Below are 21,438 nucleotides of genomic sequence, written 5' to 3' on the forward strand. Positions count from 1 at the left end.
TTGCTGGAACTGTGCTGTGGAATGAGGTCAACCAAGTGTCTGTGAGGGAGCTCTAGAGTAAGTGAAATTATCATAATGTTAGGTTTATATTAGAGATGGAGAAGTACAAGAACTAATCTAAAATAGAACTTCTACATTAGAGGATGGATAACTTCAATGAGATGGAAGAGGATCCAGCCAGGGTGAAATGGAACCAACATTTCACGTGCGATACATATCAAAACAATGAATGAACTTTAAGGAGAGGATGTTATAGATACTGGCTAGGTACATTCCAACAAGACTGAAAGATAGGGGAACCAAAGCCAGAATTTACATAGACTCAGAGTCACACAGCATGGAAACAGACCCTTTGGTCTAACCTCTTGTCCATTCTGACCTTAATCCTGAACTAAACTAGTCCCATCCGCCTGTGCCTGGGCCATATCCCTCCAAACATTTCTTATTCATGCACTTAACCAAATATTTTTTAAATATTATAAATGTACCTGCAACCACCATTTCCTCAGGAAGTCCATTCCACACGCAAACCGCTCTCTGTGTAAAAAGGTTGCCACTTATGTCTTTTTTAAATCTTCCTCCTCTCACATTAAAAATATGCCCCCAGACTTGAAATCCCCCACCCTAGGGAAAGGATACCTGCCATTCACCTTATTTCTACCTCTCATGATTTTATAAACCTCTTTAAGGTCACCCCTCAGCCTCCTACGCTCCAGTGAAAAAAGCCCCAGCCTGTCCAGCCTCTCCCTATAATTCAAGCCCTCCATTCTTGCTAATATCCTAATAAATCTTTTCTGAACACTTTCTAGCTAAGTAATATCCTTTTTATGACAGCGAGACCAGAACTGGACACAATACACCAGAAGAGGCCTCACCAACGTCTTATATATCCTTAACATGACGTCCCAACTCCAAACTCAAAGGTCTGAGCAATGAAGGCAAGTGTGTACTTGAAAATTATGTACATGAACCCCTAGGTCTCTTCGTTCGACAGCACTTTCCAAGGCCATACTTTTAATTGAATAGGTCCTTGCCTTGTTTGCATTTATCTAAATTAAACTCCTTTTGCCACTCCTCAGCCCATTGACCCAAATGATCAAGATCTCTTTGCAATCTTAGATATCCTCCTTCACCATCCACTAAACTACCAATTTTGATGTCAGTCACAAACTTATTAACCATGCCTCCTATTTTCTTTGTAAATGACAAAAGGAATAAAAACTATTATTAAAGCAGCCAATGCAGTGCTAGAAGGCTAAAACAGTCCATTCCTAAAACAGTCCCATTAATATGGGAGTAATAGTCAAAACTAAGTCAGAGGCACAAGGCTTTAGGTATACACTATAATGTTTTTTTTTAAAGTAAAATAGAGTCGTAGATAACCAAAGCTTTATAATGGATATGGCATCCAGTGGCAACCTTTCTGAATTGCAACTGTTCAAACAACCTACGTAGTTCTATTTTACAGATCAAGCTATAGATAAGCCAAAGAAAATAGCCTAAAACATCCGGCTTGCCATTGGCAAGGAGGGTCTTCACAGGACTAACATATCTAGCCTTTCCATAGTTGATCAGAAAGACCAAGAAAAGAACTAGAAGATTCTCAAATATCAGCTCAAGCTAAAAATTGAATTGAGGATGAACAGAGTCCAGGTTATGCCATATGGACAACAACTCCAAGAGCCAAATGATCAGTTTTTTGGAAGATGCTGCTGCAAAAAGCTGGAGTGTGAATTTTCTGAACTGTCATAGAGGGTCATTGAGTTAGTGATAGCTTCTACATCAATTAAAAGCTTGCGGAAATAGTTTTGGGCAAGACATAAAGACCACACCATTGATGCATTACCTGAGGATGGATGCAAATACGATGCCACAAAGGCAGGTCAACAACTACATACTTTCGGGGCAACCCACGTTATTGTTATAATCAGAAAAGTGCACCAAATTAACAAAATCTGTAACAGATGTGAATTGCCTTATCTATGTAAATGATGGCCAGCTTTTATTGAGATCTGCATAGCATGTGGCACAAGCATGTGGACTTGTTGGGCTGAATGGCCTGTTTCCACGCTGGAGGGATTCAATGGATTCTATGGAAGGGGAATTGGACAGCTCTGTGCTAGAAATCTGGCTCCAAAGGCCAGCCCAGATGCAAGAACAAGCCATGGGTGACCAACAACATCATACACTATACTATTGGCAATTAGGAAAGTGTTAGAAGGCGCAAGTTTCAGAGTCAACCAAACAGAAGGCAAATCTCAGCAGGTGAACAAGCTGTTAACAACATGGGCGTGCTGTTAATCTCACACACCACCTAGAGGTATAAAGTGATCAGAACATTTACAACATGAATATTATATGTCCTGAAAGGACAAGACAACACAGACTAAAAGCTAAAATCGACATGGGATCTAGTGTCAAAATATTACTGCAGTGCACTCTGAAAGAAATGTACATTAGTAGTTGTGCTTCCATGGAAGGGCTACCAATATGCGCAGACCTCAGTATAATCATAATTCACAATATTGAAAAAATACCCACTGTGGTAGAACAGACCCTATACAATGCAAATGAATTAGTTAATGATGTCAAATACTATACACAGATGGATTTGATGTGATTAAGAACTTTAGTATGTATTGTATTTTAAGGATGATTCAATCTCATTTATTGATCTTCCATTCATAGAATCCCGAAAGTGTAGAAATAGGCTCTTTGGCCCAACAAGTCTACACAGACCCTCAGAAGAGTGACTCACCCAGATCCATTTCCCCACCCTATTACTCTACATTTGCTCTTGACTAATGCACCTAACCTACACATCCCTGAACATTATGGGCAATTTAGCATGATCAATCCACCTAACCTGCACATCTTTGGATTGTGGGAGGAAACCAGAGAACCCAGAGGAAATCCATGCAGACACGGGCAGAATATGCAAACTCCACACAGGTTGGAATTAAACCCAGGTTCCTGGCACTGTGAGGCAATTGTGCTAACCACTGAGCCACCGTGCTGCCCACAGGAGGTGCTGTGTGTACACTCTGGAGTAGCTTTGAACAGAGCAGAATGAGATGATGCAAAATGGTATAATTCAGCAGACCGATCACCCAAAAATTGCTATTGATTTTTGAAAATAAGTTGGGACCATAAGAGCATGCCTCAGTATTTCATTTAAAAGATGTCTACATAAAACACCAATGCTAGAAGATTTCAACCCTAAATTTTCCAAAGCAATTTTTTTCCAAGTTGTACAAGCAACATTGATTCTAGTCTTTTCATTTACCAGAAGAGTCACAAGAACTTACGACATTTAGGAAGCCATTTTGATGGCACCTTTTCTGACAGTTACCTTTTGAACTATCATTTAGCTTGAGATGAGGTTAAACTCAGATCAGCCTCAATCTTATTGAATGGCAAAGCAAGCTTGAAGGGCTGAGTGGCCTCCTCTTGTTCCTTGTTCACATCCTCACAGTGTGGAAACAGGCCCTTTGGTCCCAACAAGTCCACAAGGGAATGAATGCATGGTAATTACATTTGCAAATGACACCAAGATAGGTACGAAAGTATATTCCAAAGACAACATAAGGAAATGCAAGGAAACAAATGGGTATTGGGGTTTAATGTGAGTTGTTCACTCTTTGGGAAGTGTATAAAAGCAGAGTATTATTCAAATAGAGAATAACTGCAAAAGTCTGAGGAGCAAAAGAATTTAAATGTTGTCGAACTGACTCACAAAATAATCTGTATGCAGGTACAGACTATAATCAAGAAGATAAGATACTATTCTTTATTGCAGGAAGGATCAAACATAAAAGTAAAGATGTATGATTCAGTTATACAGAGCATTGGCGAGATCATACTTTGAATTTTGTGTGCTATTTTGGTTTTGTTATTTAAGGGTAGATGTAAATGCAACAGAAGTGGTTTAGAACATAGAACAATACAGCGCAGAACAGGCCCTTCAGCCCTCAATGTTGCGCCAACCTGTGAACTATTCTCAGCTCATCTCCTTACACTATCCCATTATCATCCATGTGCTTATCCAAGGATTGTTTAAATCTCCCTAATGTGGCTGAGTTAACTACATTGGTAGGTAGGGCATTCCACACCCTTACTACTCTCTGAGTAAAGAAGCTGCCTGTGACATCTGTATTAAATCTATCACCCCTCAATTTGTAGTTATGCCCCCTTGTACATGATGACGTCATCATCCTAGGAAAAAGACTTTCACTGTCTACCCGATCTAAACCTCTGACCATCTTGTATGTCTCTATCAAATCCCCTCTTAGCCTTCTTCTTTCCAATGAGAACAGACCCAAGTCTCTCAGCCTTTCCTCATAATAGCTTCCCTCCAGACCAGGCAATATCCTGGTAAATCTCCTCTGCACCTTTCCAAGGAAATTTTCTCAATTTATAACTGGAATGAATGGCTTGCCTCTTGAGAATAGATTGAATGGACTGGGATTGGTTCTCCTGGAGGTTAGAACAGCGAAGAGTGGCTTGGTTAAACTGTCTAAGAATGTTTCTTTCTGTGGGCAAGTCCAGAACTAGGGGAACTGTTTAAAATTAGAATCACCCTTTCAGGACAGAAATGGGAACTTTTTTTTCTCTCAGAGGACTGTACAACTTCGGAAGGCTCAACCTCAGAAGGCAATGAAGGCAGGATCATTGAATATTTTTAGGAAAGGATGGATAGATTCTTGTTAGGCAAAGGGTTATTAAGGGTTAGATGAGAATGTGGAATTAGAAACACTGTCAGATCAGCCATGGACTTACTGAATAGCAGAGCAAGCTAAATGGTTTACTGCTGCTCTTATTTTGCATATTTGTACACTCATGAATGTGAACACCATACTTTACATAAGTTTAGTATTCTGAATCTTCAGAGAGTTCATACCTCTACTTAAGGTTTACTACAGAACTTTTAAAGAACTGAAACAGCCACACAAGTTTTTTTTGTGGGAACCTGAAACCTTGAACCACTGCATTTTCTTTGCTCTAGAACCCCTGAATATTGTTATCTCTGTAACTCCTCCCACTCCATCCCTACCCACACTCAAAATGGCAAAAGCAGTGTATCATCCAGTCTATGTAGCTAAGGAAACCATATTGGCTGAGTGGACATAAATGAATACTTTATACAGTCTTCAAACCAACTTAATAAATATTCATTTCTAGGCAATTTGGCTAAAATGCAGTTGCAGCTCCAATGTCCCTTATATTTGGCAGCAGCTTTTAAAATTAATCTTCAAAGATTTTCACATTTATTTTGCAATCATGCCACTAAACTCATTTGGGGTTTCCTTCTGCCTATTTATAGTGAGTTGATTGACTAGGGTTTCAGCAGCTACTGAGGAACCTTACAATGCCTTCCATTTTCCTGCATTATTTATTCAAATGGACATATCCCTTTATCTGAATTATCTGTCAGATCAACACAAATATTATCTCACTTCCATTCAGATCAGTTTCGAATTAATGTTTTGCAATTAATGCAGGAGCTTTAGGATTTCATTTAAGTTATTAATCAAATTTACAAACACTTTAAACAAAAGTGCAAACTTGAAAATGTGATGGAAATTTGTCTAAAGCGACACATCAACTCATTTTGTTTAAGATCTTGCCAATTTTCTTCTTTCCCTCCTTTGTTTATGGAATGGTGCCATGGAGACTGACTGTTCTCTGGTCACACTTGGTCAATCGGCCATTATTTATGAAGACTAACAGCAATGTCAAATATTCACTCATATATTGCTGGCCCTGCTCCTTGCCAGTAGCTCTGATTCTTACCACCTATTGCCATTGATCTTTTTGTTTGAGTTACTTGGAAGGCAGCTGGAGAATTAATATAATACTGTCATCTTATTTTTCTCACAGGTTTTGAACTAAATGCTTAATTTTCACTTGAGACATGACAAGCTAATCCCCAAGACCTTTAGTGTGAGAGTCTCATTCCTTTACAGTATAACAAAAGAACATGAAACAAATTATTTTATTTTCTGTGTAATCCCCTGAAATAACTCACTTCAGAGTTCTTTTTGGAGATCAATGATCAGTGGAGGAAATTTCTAGAAACTACCAGTCAAACAGTTATTCTGATTCTTCCGGGAAACAAACTGCATAATTAATTTTAAAGATCCTTAAGATCAAACTCGAAACAATACCAAATGTCTAACTTCTATTTCTGAGAGAATGCTTAGCTGTTTTATTTCGTATGCTGCTAGTAAGTTATTCTTTTTATTTTTCCAGAAATAAAATTCATTTAAATTTGGAAGCTTTTTCAGAAAAACCAGATTACTATCACAATCTTTTGGTAATTAAAACAAGTATTTTAATTAATCACAAATGTATTGAAGAAAGAATGAGAGAGACAGAGATAGTGGGAGAAAGAGAGTAAGAGTGACAAAGGGAGAGAGAGAGAGAGAGAGAGAGAGCCAGAAGACAGAGACATAGAGGGGGAGAAAGACAGAGAGGGACAGAAAGAGCCAAAGTCTATAATCTCGTAGACAGCGAGGAAGTGATGTGGGCAGGGGCTGAAGGGGGTGTATCCTTGGCTCCTGCCCAATCCCATTTCACATGCTAATCAAACATTGGCTGCCAGGAAATCCAGCAGTTGAGGGACCCTGAGAGCACTTAGAGATGGTGACAGGGATGGATTCGAGATCAGGATAAGCTGCAGGCAGGAGGCTGGCAATGAGATTCTACTCAAGGAGGATATCTCAAACAGAAGTAGTGCAGAGATAACTAGTGATGGGCAGCTGTAGATAGACGGGCTCCGCCAGTCTTGTCAGCTGTGTTGCTCTTGATTCATTATGAACCCATTGGAAATTGCAGCCAAAAGCTCACACACCTTCATAAGGGCTTACAGAGAGTCAAACACAACCTTCATCCCCCAGAAATGGGAGATGAGTGTTCACAGATGGCGCCCATCATTCAATGATGGCTCCCTAATGTGACAATTAGCCTGAATTAGAAGGTACATGGGCTTTGCTCTTTTTGAATACTGCCACTGTGCATCAAAGGCCTGACTCAATCTCATCATAATATATTTTTCATTGGACTGGGAAGAACATCTACGCCAATCTTAAAATGCTGCCCAAAGAAAGATAACCAACTAGACAGATGAAACAGCCAGACACACATAATGTCAGACAGCAAGAGTTAGAGAGGTAGACGGAAGAATTTTATGTCTTCTCCAGTGACGCATTTGGCAAAGGTTGGAAGGGGACCATTTAGTAGCACAGAATGATGGCAGGTGGACTCTGTCACTTACCCATCTGTACTCTGATTAAGTCCGTGGTAGGCATGCTCAAAGGCCTTCTATTCCACTACCAATCAAGGCCTTTACACTGCAATTAAAGTTCAGATAAAGGCACCATAGTCCTAATTGATCATAGGGCTCGCCTCTCATGAGAGAGAGATGACTCATAATGGTTTAACCTGAGGACCACAATGCCTCAGCCAGGTGGAAAGTTTGAGAATGAGAGTCCTTAATGGTAACCTCAGGCAGCCTGGGACTTGAACCCACGTTTTTGGCATCACTTTGTATCAAGAGTCAGCCATCCAGCCAACTGAGCTAACTGACTCCCTATGCAGCAATTATAGAGCCCAATTAAGGGCAGGTTCAGGATAGGGAGTGTGTGCTACATCATTCAAACACACTCAGTGCCTGATAAAAGAGATGGAAGAGATGATGGGCAGCCTGCTGACAGACACCCTTTGCTCCACCTTTACAAAACCCCTCCCAAATTTCTCACCTCTGGCCCAGGTCACCCTGTCATCCTTTATGGTGATTTGGTAGCAGCCATCTCCTCCCTAGTTACTGAACAACAAGGCTGCTGGCCTCTGGTTATCTGACTGCTCTTGGTGGGTGTAACATCCTACCCCCAGGGTTGTGATCCCATGGAAGGCCAGCTGGTGATCTCTTAACTGCCTGATTGGCATATAAGAGCACCAGGACTTTTCAGAGGAGTGCAGGCCTCTCACTAGCTCTTGAGCTGTTAGCAGGGCACCTTGCTGCCTCCATAAATTCCCCCCGAAGTCTGAGACAGAGAAAGACAGACAGAGACATGTAGACAAAAACCGATGGATAGATTCAGACAAAGACAAAGACAAAGATACAGAGATTGAAAAGTCAATTTTAATCATTCACTGTGTCTCACACCTGCACACACACACACACCATGGGTTCTGAGGAAAAAATAAGCACTACCGCACTTAGGTGGTAGTGTGGGGGTTAATAAAATTAAAAAAAAAGACAAAAAAATAAAAAAAATACAAAAAATATATAACCAGGAGAGGCGTATTGTTCTCTAAAAAGGACAAAGAAAAAAAAAATAAGCAGATTGTCTATCTTTGATGCTGCTGTCGGCCAGATGCTGCTGTCGGCCAGATGCTGCCAGGACATTGGTAAAACTACTATTCTTTTCTTCAAAGAGCACCAAAGAATTTTTTCTTAATAGGGTAGATGAGATCTTGATTTAACATCACATATTTTTCGTTTGTCTATTTGCTGTTTGCTTAATTGAAAATTAACTAAATAATGTTTACGTATCATGACAAGTTGTCAGTTCAATTGTTAAATTGTAAATAAGCTGTTTTGCACAATTTACCATTATTTCTAAAGAATTTTAATATTGTTTTACAAATCCAGGAGAAAAGAGATTGAATTTAAAATGCAGCCTCTTCAGGGACACTAAAAGTAATGTGACAGATTTTAATGCAAAATGTGTTAACAGATGTTGCTGAGTGACCATATGTGTTTGAGTGGCTTGTAATTTGGTAGTGACAAATTTTGAGATTGGTAGTCACGTGATATTGATTGGTCTGTAAAACACCCACCTTTGATCAATGTGCTGTTTTATTCTTGATTACAATAATCACAAAGGGTATTATTCCTCTCTGAAGCAGTGACTACATTTCAGATTCAATTTATTCAGTCAAATACAAGTGAAGTGGAGGATGCAGTTGAGATTGTTTTGTCTGTTTTAGCAGTGCAGAGAGCTTCTTGAGGGTGACAATCATTGTTAGGCTTCTGTCACATATGTGCCTCTGTATTCAAAAAGGAAACTGGAATTTTAAGTAATCAATTAGGCTGGTGTCACAAGCTGGAAATAGTTGGTCAGACGCTAAACAAACAAGTTACACTGAGGTTTTGTTATTTTCAACAAATGTATTTGGCTCTGGATGAAACTCTTTTGATGTGGCAGTTTTGCATAATTGTGTTCTACAGTCGCACTTTTTAAAACTATTATTTTCTGTATGTCACAATATGATAGAAATAAGAATACTTCAAATATTACCCAGAGTTTATTCACCATTAAAATAACAAAATTATGGTTACAATTTATTCATCTTGAAGCATAAAGATTTTTGTAACTTTTCTTGCACATCTGTTGAAATAATATTTTAAATCATACTAGATTATAACCAGTGGTTTACAATTGTTTAGTTTACCAGTACAATGTAGTTTTAATTTCAGTGCCAAAACCTCCTGATTTGTTGATAATTGAAATTTTCTAACTGATTTTATTTTTAAAGGGTATAAAATTTTGAAGAGGAATATCTGTCAATTACAAGAAGTTAGCAAAATAAGTTGAATATACAATGTACAGAATAGGATCCTGCTCCTGTAGCATTACTCAAAAGAATAAAATATTTGATTTCTTGAATGCCAATGGCTGCTTGTTCATTTTAAATATTTTTGAGGTGTGAACAATGGACTAAAACTAAAATATTCTTAATGATTAAAATTACTGATTCAATTATTTCAGCAAATAAAACAGAGTGAATTTGATTGCTTTTAGAATCTGAGAGTTTTAATGTTATTAAGAGGAGGTAATTTTGAGGTACCATAGAACTGTGTATTCATGGAAGAGAGGATGAAATTTGGTACCACCCACAACAAAGTTACTGAATAGAGGATATCGCCTGATGGTAGTGGTGTGATTTTATTCATTGAGCTCCTCCCTTCTCTCTCCGTCCATGAATACTCCAGTCACATCAACACAAAGTTTGGCACACACTTACATTCTCTGTTAATTGGGAAAGTTCAATCCAAAGCATTATTCCTATTTCTGGTGCACAAAATTAATTAGATTGACTATTTTCAATGTCCCAAAGTTAGCAATTTCTAGATTAGATCTCCATTCTATAAATAAGTTAAATTCCTGTCAGATGTTAGGTTCACAATGTTACAAAGTAATGGCACTGTTTAGTTTACATGTATTAAGTTTAAAATGGCTTGGTGCAATATTTAAAATATATTGAACAACCTTTCTGTTCTTTGCAACTGGCATATGAAACAAGTGGGGATTATAATCAAGAAATAGATGTGGATTAAACATGATCATGACCACAGGGGAAGATGTTCCGATATCAGTATTCAGTAATTAAAAATGTTAATTAATTGGTTGTTTTAATGGTCTGAGTGAGATCAACTCTCCTTTTGCTAAAGCTATGAACTCCATTTTTCACCTGTGGTCCATTTTATTGCAATGCTTATTATACTTTATATTGTATCCAAGTCATTATTCAGTTTCATGCTGTGTTTGCATATATGTTTTTAAAAAATTAAGTAATATTTTGATTACTTTCTTGATTTACAGACTTGCTGTTTAAATACATTTGTGGGTTAGTTTTCCCTTTGCAATCTATTATTGCACTGATGTTTGGAGACTCAGCTCAACCAGTCATACTGGAATTTATGTTTCACTTAGCCCTGCTCCTGCCTTCATTATTTAACTGTATCAGTATGTCATTCATGGTTCAGCAGTAGTAATATTGCCTTTAAGTTAGTGGTTTGTGGGTTGAAGTCCTACTCCACAGACATGCGGTGTCTCGGCTGGCACTCTAGTGCAATAGTCAAAGGAATTCTATACTTTTGCAGGCCCTTTTTCTGGTATGGACTAAATAGCCTTCTCCATGATTCATAACCTTCTATTCCCTTCTTCCCCAGATACTTATCCAGCTTTCCCTTGAATTCTAGATCATCTGGTTTGCCTTAATTTTACAATTGTATGTAAAATGGACCAATGAATATAATTTATCATTAGAGATGTTTTTCATTAGGGCACAAAGATGTATGGTTGAAATGTACACGAAAGGAATATAAATACACCATTAGTAAAACAAAAGTATCTGTAGTCAAAACCTAAACAGGTTATTTGAATAAAACTGAATTCATGTCAATCTTTCCAAAAGTTTCAAATTACCTGTAGGTCAAAATCTATAGGAAACAGTGATCATGATGGGTTTTTGCTGTTCATTATTTATACGTGAGAAAGCCAGAGATGATTTGACAGATGTAAAGGAATGTTGATCACAAATCTGAAAAAAAAGTGATAATAACTTTCAGGAGAGAAGAAAACTAACAAGTCCAAATAAATGAGTGGAATATTAATGATGAATGGGTTAATATTTTCTTGTGAATAATCACATGCAATTGAAATGGATGAGGTAATACTATAGCTTGAGGGGGAGTCATTGGGAACAAATAAAGCAGATGTTTACTTGTAGAAGAAAAATATGGTTTTTAAAATATTGTTTAAGGAAGCAGGAACAGGAGATGTAACAATATTAGAGAAGTTACTTCAGATACAGTAATGAAGATAATTGCACTATTCAGTTATTTAGATCAAATAATGTAGTTAGGATAAATGCATTGGAATATTGAAACTTAGGAGGTTTTTGCACAAAAAAGGGAAGAGTCACATGTATTATGAGGGCAAGGCCTACAGGCTGCAGAATTTACTTGGAGTTAGAATAACATACAAGATATACAAGTCAAAAAGTGTGGTGTTGGAAAAGCACAGCTGGTCAGGCAGCATCCAAAGAGCAGGAGAATCGACCTTTCGAACATAAGCTGTTCATCAGGAATGTTGAAGTCAAGAGCTTATGCTCGAAATGTGAACTCTCCTCCTCCTCAGATGCTGCCTGATTGGCTGTGCTTTTCCAGCACCATGCGTTTTGATTCTGATCTCCAGAATCTGCAGTCCTCACTTTCTCCACACAAAGGAGCTGGTCATGGAAATTGATGTGTAATTCAGAAATAGAAGAAATAGCGTTTGCATTTTCATAAATCAAATGAAAGATGCAAATCGGTGTGTGGAGCACGCCTGTAAACACAAATCATAGAGTCAGGAAACAGATCTTTTGGTTTAGTTCATCTACCTGGGGATTAAGAAATTGTCGAACAAAACAAATCACAAATAAACTGGATTAAAAATAAAAGAAAAACAATAAACAATCAAAGATGAATATATAGCGGAAGCAGGTACCAACAACAAACAATGAGGGGAAAAGTTAAAATGAGAGACATGCATATACACCTGTAGTTGATTTATTGAATTGTTAGGCTGAAATCAATCTGATGCTATATAGTACAAAATGGATGATAGCGAATTTGACACATTCTACCCAATTTTATTCATTTGATTTGAGTCAATTAAGTGCTGAGGTCATGTTTTATAATGGTGTAGGAGATTCAGGGAGATACCATCTTGTGGTTTGCTTGAATTGTATCAGCTGAAGTACTATTCCACTGCCCCTGTTTAAGTTTCAGAGGCCACAAGAGGGCTTGGAGCACTTTAGAGATGGGGGTGGATGCATCCCCAAATATGCCAGAAGTGCAAACCTGTTCCTGGAGTAACTGTAATAAAAATCTGTTTTCGAATTCAGAGAACTTCGTCATGCATAAGTTGACAAACATTGCTAATATTTTTGTCTCTTCACATGGTGGTAGCACTATTCTGCATGGGGCATGGTCTGCATGTCCATGCTGTGCCTGTGGGATCATCACTACAGATTATTATAGAGCAGCAGAAAACCTTCACTTTCAAGATGTATTAGAAATGTATGAAAATCGTATTATTTTCAAAATAGTATTTTAATAATGTTGACCTACATGAGTAAATATAAAAACAAAACATTTTATAATTACTGAACAAACTTCTAGCTGTGACATTTTTTACTTTTGTTCAGCATTTTAAAGAAACTTTTAAAAATTTTAATCACTATATGGCATGCTTAATAGGCCACAAAGCACCATTTATATGAACATTGATGCAGACAAGATGCATCATTATGAGTTAATCTTTTGTTAATGTGTACTGACAATAAGTAATTGATTAGTATGCATATTTTTGTCTAGGCAGCAAGGATAGTCTTGAAGCTCTCTCTTGTTCAGGGCTAATAGCTGCTGGAGTTTCTAACACATATTCCCATATACAGCTTCCCTAACACCTTGGCATGAAATGGTCACTTATAATTCATCACCTCTCTGGCTTCCAGCCCAAAGATATAGCACCATTGTAGGGGGAAAAAAAACTTTTTACGCACTTCAACAGCTTGCCAGCTGTTCTGCCTGGGACCACATAGTGTGAACAAATTCTTTGCAGGGAATGCTTAACAATCTTTAACAGTCTTTCAGACAAATTGAACAGCACATTCACAGAGGGGCCATGATGTCATACCACCCATACATTGCTGAAAGGATGAACGTAAAATAGAGTAAAACTCTGTTACCCTTCACATTGTGTCATGAGGCCTGAACACGTGAGAATATTGTTAAATAGAAAACAGACTAGCAAATGCACATTTTGACTGATGATAATTCTCAGCAGTTCAAATGCAAGTAAAATGAGAGAAACAACAGTTTGTATGGATTATTTATGGTCTCTAAGTATGCTGGAGGTCTAAAAAATGACAAGTAAAGGTTACATTTTGACAGTCTATTAGTGGCACAGATCTTATTAGAAATTTCACAACTCTCATGAGCCTATTTACTGCGTACACAATTATCCAACAGAAGGTAATGAATCAAGAATGAAATCCATATTGCACAAGCAGACAAGCCTCGTTTAAGTCGACAACTTCTACAGGTTGCGTCAAATACAGTTTCATGGCTTTGAGCAAAGCTTTTACCACATCGTGTACATTATCCATGTGACTGGCTTCAGCTTGTTCAACTTTGCAGTGCTTTTTCTTGAAAGGCTATTGTTCAGTTGCAATAAAGCAATTTCTTTGCAAATATACATGTATTTACACATACATTGAACACTATGCACTTTTATTTCCATTGATATTTTTGTCTTTTTGCAGAAGCCTTCCACTAGTCTTGCCATCTTGGGGTGGTAGACTGGCTCTGTGGTTAGCACTGCTGCATCACAGTACCAGGGACCAAGGTTCAATTCCACCCTCGGTCGACTGTGTGTGTGTGAAGTTTGCATATTCTTCCTGTGTCTGTGTGGGTTTCCTTCTACAGTCCAATGATGTGCAGGTTAGATGAATTGTCCATGGGAAATGCAGTGTTACAGGGATAGGATGGGGTCAGGTCTGAGCAGGATGCTCTTCAGAGAGTCAGTGTGGATTTGATGGGCCAAATGGCCTGCTTCCACACTGAAGGGACTCTATGAATTTCTGCAACATTGCAAGAACAGTAAGCCTGTGCACAAAAGTTGGTTAATCTACCTCGGAAATTATGATACGAACAAACAATTTTTGTTCTCAGATGCAACAAATGTCTATTATATCCATCCATGTAGTTGCATCTCTATTTTAACAAACTTTTGGCCTTTAGTCTCAAAAAGGAACTGCCCATTGTTGGGTCTCTTACACTTCAACTTCCAAGGAATTCAGGAAGATATTAGTGCTGCTCATTCCATTTAATGTGCAAATGTTAGTTAGGAAATAATACTTGATCTCTTTCTAAAAACTTCATGACAATGCCAAGCTATGCATCTCTCTCAATATAGATTTCAGAACATAAATCCAGCATAATTTTAAAAACCTCCAGTTAATCTCATTGGACTACATACTTAGGAATACAAGAACAACATATGATTAACTTATTTGTCATTCAGCTACATTTTGTGTCAACCACTGAAAATCACAACTGAGAATTTCATTATTCACCTACCAATCCATTAGAAGATGCTTGTAGGAGAGTGAGAGCTGGGAGGAGATACATTATCTGCTTATGTATGCAAAGACTTAAGTAACTTGCACCCATGTTTTATCATTAAGATCAAAGATTTAAAATGACTAAGTGTTTTCAATTAAATTGTATTCTGAAATTTGAGAGTGCATTAGGAACTGCAAACCGTGATTCTGCACATCATATATTCCTTTAGCACTACTAGAGAGCCATTGAAGCATATTGCTATACTGGGATAGGTTATCTTGTGACATTTACAGTGGTGCCTCGGAATCAGACTTTAATTCATTCCAGGAGGCTGTTCAGATTGCAAAAATTTCGGATTCCGAAACTATTTTCTCCCCCCAAAAATATTTCCAAGATATTTTTAACTGCAAATACACATGGTTAAGGTAAAATAAGATGAGTAAATGACCTAAATATCAAATAATAATAATAATAATAATAAAAACAAGAAATAAATGTACTAACATGAAAATAACTTCATTTACCTTCGTGAGAAGTGCTAATGTTGCATGTGGAAGCTGGAGAGAAAGGAGGGAGAGGGTTTACTGCTTAATTAATTAAAAAAACCAGCACAAATCAAGGTGAAAACACGAGGTAAACTAGTGATGGACACACGAGAGATGCTTTCACGAGTACTTCCTGGGACAAACTGAACAATGTGCGACCTGAACGGTACGTGGTGTTCAGACTCTGAAAATGTGTTGATTTTAGGGCAAAACTTTCTTGAAATAATTGTTCGGATTCCAATTTGTTCAAACAATAGGACATTCGGATTCCGGGGACACGCTGTACTTTGTAACAGTGGCAGACCAGAGCTGAAATAGGGGTCCCGGAGTTTAGCAACACTGACACAGAATGACTGAAGATTGACTTGATGGTTTTATTGATTCCCATATCTCTATTACAAGAACGATGAATGTGGGGTCATAGGTCACTGGAGGATTGATGCTCCTACTGAGAGGAGGGGAATGACATAGGCCTAATAATACTTTTGCATGATTTAAAGAGGACATGAATATTTTTATAGACCTGTTGGTCTATCTCTGTCCTTGGTCAAGCTGCTTTGTTAACCTTTGTTATTAGTTCCAGTAAATTGATGAATTTCTTCTTTGAATCTTAGATTTTAAGTTTCAATCCCTTTAACCATCATTCACACACATTAGGCCCTGCATTTGTAGGAATTTTACATACTTTTCCACAAAGATTATTAATATTGAGTAGGTCTCAGTTCATTTTATAAAAAACAATAAGATGCAAAGTGAAGATTAGAAAATAATTTCCTGCTGCATCTGAAAATCTACTCCTGTAGTGGCACTAACACCCATACAATCAACAAGCACAATTTGAACATACATGCACTTGACTCTGGGTTGTGGTCAATCTGAGAGCGACCATCTGTTTGGGAAGGAAGCTTAATGGTTAGACTTAGACAATCAAGATGGCTTAACCATATAATTCAATTGCAATCAAGAGCAAATGGAGATGTGCAATAAATGCTGGCCTATCCTATGAAGTAAAGAAAGAAGTGTCTAGTGTGTTATGCCCAATATCGTTTAAATACCATGATTCATTTTTCAGTATATCGTTGCGTAAACAGAATAAAATCTTAGACAATTTACAAAACAAGTTATTTGATCTGTGCCAGTTCTCCAGTCCTTCTGCCTGTACAAATGTACCCCATTTCTTTTATCCTTTTGAAAATAACCTAGTTTGCCTTTCAGGCATGACCACTTGCTGCTTAAAAAATGCTTTTACTTAAGTCACTTTTCTTGCCAATCAAGATAATCAGCTTCTGTTGGTTTTCAACCAATCTTTGAATGGGAAGTTTCCATCTATTCAAACTAGACCTTTCAATGACTTTGAATATTTCATCATATTGCCTCTCGATCCTTTTTTCTCAAAGGCCAAAGTCAGGAATTTTGGTCACAAGGGATACTGATTATCCTGCAATGAGGAAACTAAGTTTCCAGTTTAGAAGAAACCACTGTATCAATTCTGTGAAGCATCCAGGTTGTGAAAGTATTTGGTGTTCCAGTTATCCAAACTGGAGGAGTTTAGGACAGAGTTGAAAACACCTATGTCAACAGAATGCTAACCCTAATTGCAGAATCTCAGCTTCACAACCGTGCTGGAGGTGTGGTTAAAGATGAAAAAATCTGGAATCTAAGGAGACGTGCAGAATGCTGGAAGAACACATCAAGGCAGGCAGCATCAGGAGATGGAGACGTCGATGTTTCAGGTGGAACCCTTCTTCAGGATTGGGGGTGTGTGTAAGGGGAACTGCAAATAAAGGGGGTGATTGAGGCAGCGTGGTGAAGTGGGGATATGTGAAGACAGGTAGAGGGTATGACTTGGTTGGACAAGGGGAGGAATGAATCTACTACGGGGCTGGGAGGAGTGGAGAGGGGGAAGGGCTGGAAGGGAGGCTATTTGAAATTGGAGAACTCAATGTTGAGTCATCTGGGCTGTAGGCTGCCCAGACAGATGAGGTGTTGTTCCTCAAATTTGTGGTTTGGTTCGTTGTGGCAATGGAGGAGGTCAAGGATGGTCATGTCAGGAAGGGAGTGGGAAGGGGAATTAAAATGGGCAGTGACTGGGATGTCCAGTTGGCCCCTGCAGGCACAGCTGAGATGATTGGCAAACTGTTCCTTAAGTTTATACTTGGTCTCCCCGGCGTAGAAAAGAGGGGACGCTCAGCTTAAACTCACTAGTTGTTTCCATTTCTCTGGGACCTTGGTAACTTTACATGACACAGGTAAACAGTACATTAAAAGGCAACATTTTGCATCACAAACAATGAGAATAACATTTGAACTGTCTCTAATAAGCATACGACTGTTCATTTCTAAATGTAAGGTTTTAAGGGAAATAGAATAAGGAATAGATGACAAATTCATGAAGAAATGCTGTATTTGTGTATGCAAGGACCACGTCCTTTAATTTTTCATTATTTTGGATTATGGATCAAAATGGGAAGTGGATATCACTTCAAGAAAACCATGGAAGGAGATGTTGCCATTTTAAAACAAGTTACTAGAACTCAATGTGAGCTGCAATTACATTGTTGCTTGGCTCAAACAGTGGGTGAGGATTTGCTGGACTCTTCACTGCAGGCACCTGCCTAGGGCAGCTGTCAAGGACATACTGTTGAGTGATTTTTCCAAACAGAAGCAGTTGTGTGGTTCAGGAAAACTCAACATGACAACTCCCCGCGAGTCTGCTCACTTGCGAGGAAACAGAGTGCAAACGCATTCTCATTCACCATTTGTCCATAAGCTATTGCCAATAACCAGCGACTGAACAATTAAGTGTGCTAACTGCTCCGGAACTGCAGTAAAGAATTAAAAGGATCTGAAAAGATTGGAGATCATAAGGATGTGGAAAATGCAAAGCAACATCTCACTGAAGCCTCTGAAACTTTCTTGCCTCCACCCATAATTTTATTTTTGTTTCTCAATGTCTGTCTACATATGTGCAGGGTTTTAGGAAAGGGTAGAGTTTAAATTAGAGTGAAGATGATAAATTCGTTTTTTGTTTTTCTGTGGTTCGAAATGATTTAAGTGTAATAAATAGTAGCATCTCAAGTACAGAAACCTGATCAGTGTTTTCTGATAGCTTGAGCTGATCAGAGGAAAATTGAGGACCCTGATTTTGTGATGAGCTCAAGTGTAGTGATGATAGAGCATTAGCACACTTTCTCAAGTGGGTCATGACATGGATCAGGCTGTAACACATTGACAGCTTTATGGAAATTATGCACCAAAGGATTGGGTAGAAATAGATCTTTAAAAAATTGTGGGAAATAATGCACAGAACTGTCCAAATGTTTCACACAGATCACATGACCAGCAGTAAACATCTGGAAAGCAAAAATCTAGGTGAGGTAGCGTTTTTAGGTAAAAATAATTTTTAATGAATAAGTTTCATTGACTAAACTATGATTCTATTAAACGATAGTACAAAGACTACTTCAACTGAGGTACAAATCCTAGGATATCAACAAACCTCAATCAAGACTTATTTTACTCAACTGAAACAGCAAATCAATCCAACATAATATACACACACACACACATAGAATCAATCATGGCTCTTTATTTCACATATCTGTTGAATAAATAGTCAACTTCACAAATGTCCTGAATGGTGTGACAATTTGTTAAAATTGCTACTTCATAGCAGCCCTTGCCCAGTAGAGGTTTGTTTTGGTTTCGTTTAAGAAAAACCTTGTTTGCCAGAACGCTGATACCTTCAAGCAAGTCGATGATGACTTAACTATAGGTGCCATTTCATTTTAAGAATAAAAGTGTAAATAAGTTACTGAGCTAGTACAAAATTCTTATTTACAACAGCTTTACAATAAAAACATGTCACAGTACACTTATGTGGAGCAGCAGTTAATCTTTTCTAGATTCTATAGAGACCATACTATACCATGATGTATATTGACAAAACAAAAATCAGTATTCTGGTGTATCAATACAATTATTTCAGCTACCTACATTAATTTACTAACAGAAAATACAGACTTTCTGCTGCAACATGGGAAGGCAAATTTCATAAGTTATTCAGTTTGGACACTATTTAAAGCTATGTGGATTACACAATTTAAAAATCAATGATGTAACATTTTCACTGATAAAACATGTGCATTGGATCCAATGTGCAGGATATCCTCCATAAGTACCAAATCTGATCATATGCACACTTCTGTATCAATCAGTTGAATTCTCTGGTTTCACAATTTGATACGTTATCAAATATTCTGGGTAAGCCTGATAGAAGAAAAAATAAACCTGAAATCAATTTTAAAGATAGACTCAAAAGCTTTAGCATGAACTATTAAAAGTGATCATGGTTAACATTTCGAATTTTAAATAGGTTTCACAGCATCAAACACATGCAGGAATAAAAAACACGTCAAGAAATCTAGTAACCCTAAATACATGCAAACAAGCATAAAAAGCTACCAGGAGCCGGAAAGCAAGTTTCTGGATTTATATTTAAAGCATAAGCCTACACCCTAAAGAAATGTAATATTTAAAATTTTAATATTATATTCATTTCATAAGATTATAGTTAGTATCATTCCAAGAAAACAATTCAATTTACGTTTGCTGAATTCTCATAGACAAGCTGTTTCCCTTAGGTTAGAGACTTGGATTTATGGACAAATGCACATATTAGAGACATCATGTCAAAGTCTCAAATGAATCTGAAGCAAATTGAAGGCAAATTCGCTCTCAGGATTAGAGCTACATAGTTGCGATATCTTCCATTAATTTTTTTTCATTTCCTCTTAATTTATGCTTGCTTCATAATAAATGTTAAAAATCACACAATGCCAGGTTATAGTCTAACTGGGTTACTTGGAGGCATCGGCTTTCGAAGCACTGCTTCTTCATCAGATTTTTTTTAAGATGAGAATCCCTACAGTGTGGAAACAGGCCCTTCGGCCCACACTGACCCTCCGAAGAGTAACTCACCCAGACCCATTTCCTTCTGACTAATGTACCTAACACTATGGGCAGTTTAGCATGGCCAATTCACCTAACCTGCACATCTTTGGACTGTGGGAGGAAACCGGAGCTCCTGGAGGAAACCCACGCAGACAAAAGGAGAATGTGCAAACTCCACACAGTCACCTGAGGCCAGAATCAAGCCTGGGACCTGGGTGCTGTGAGGCAGCAGTGCTAAGCACTGAGCCACCGTGCCGCCCCACCTGTTTCCTCATCTGTGAGGACCCTTTACTATAAATTGTGTCTTATGATTCTGCTTCACAACCACCTGATGAAGCAATGCTCAAAAGCTAGTGCCTCCAAATAACCCAGTTGGACTATAAGCTGATGTTGTGATTTTTAACTTTGTCCACCACAGTCCAACACCAGCTCCTCCAAATAATTCATAATACAGTACTGCACATCCTTGAATCAAGTCTAGCTTCCCTTCTCTGCTCCATTCCCAAAAGTGGATATCTAATTAAACTAAATCTAACTGAAAATAATGTTATGATAGGGAAATACAGTTCACAAAAATACAAGTATTTCTTAAACACACCTGTTCACCTCTATAAATGACATATTCGGCCAATGCTAATCCATTCACACTAGGTCGGCCAGTAACAGAATGATGACCAGGAGGGGAATGAGCCATTTTCATTGCACTGAACTGCAAAAATGACTTGCCTAGTGTAACTCGGCAGAATACCATTTGTCTGGTAAATGTAAGGAGAACAAACCAAAATGAATTATAAACAGCCACTTCACATAAATAATGGAAATTATTTCCAAATATTGTATCACTTCATATTTATGAAATCAAGTTAAAACAGTAGATAATTGGAAAATGGTGGACCTTCATACTCACGACTTTTAAACAGGTATTCACCCAATAGGTGAATATTGCAGAAAATTGTACTTCAAGGAAAAAAAATACAAAGTATCACAGACTAAGCATTTTGCTAACTCCTAGCTGGGAAGTGTGTGAAATGCTGT

General features: G+C 37.9%; 1 protein-coding gene across 3 annotated transcripts in view; it reads right to left on the reverse strand.

Annotated features, from left to right (window-relative positions):
* Window positions 1-19,023: 19,023 nt before the first annotated feature.
* LOC122561382 (poly [ADP-ribose] polymerase tankyrase-2) overlaps window positions 19,024-21,438 on the reverse strand; it is a 62,817-nt gene continuing 60,402 nt past the window's right edge. For all 3 annotated transcript variants that reach the window (XM_087999020.1, XM_087999022.1, XM_087999021.1), the window contains 2 exons: window positions 21,002-21,158; window positions 19,024-19,719 (listed from right to left, as the gene is read on the reverse strand). In XM_087999020.1, coding sequence (XP_087855146.1) covers window positions 19,660-19,719; window positions 21,002-21,158 — 217 coding nt within the window. In that variant the 3' untranslated portion in view covers window positions 19,024-19,659. The remainder of the gene's footprint in view (window positions 19,720-21,001; window positions 21,159-21,438) is intronic.

The sequence above is a fragment of the Chiloscyllium plagiosum genome, unplaced genomic scaffold (genome assembly GCF_037043375.1).
Source record: "Chiloscyllium plagiosum isolate Xiang-an unplaced genomic scaffold, Cpla_swu_hap1 HiC_scaffold_22, whole genome shotgun sequence".
Lineage (NCBI taxonomy): Eukaryota > Metazoa > Chordata > Chondrichthyes > Orectolobiformes > Hemiscylliidae > Chiloscyllium > Chiloscyllium plagiosum.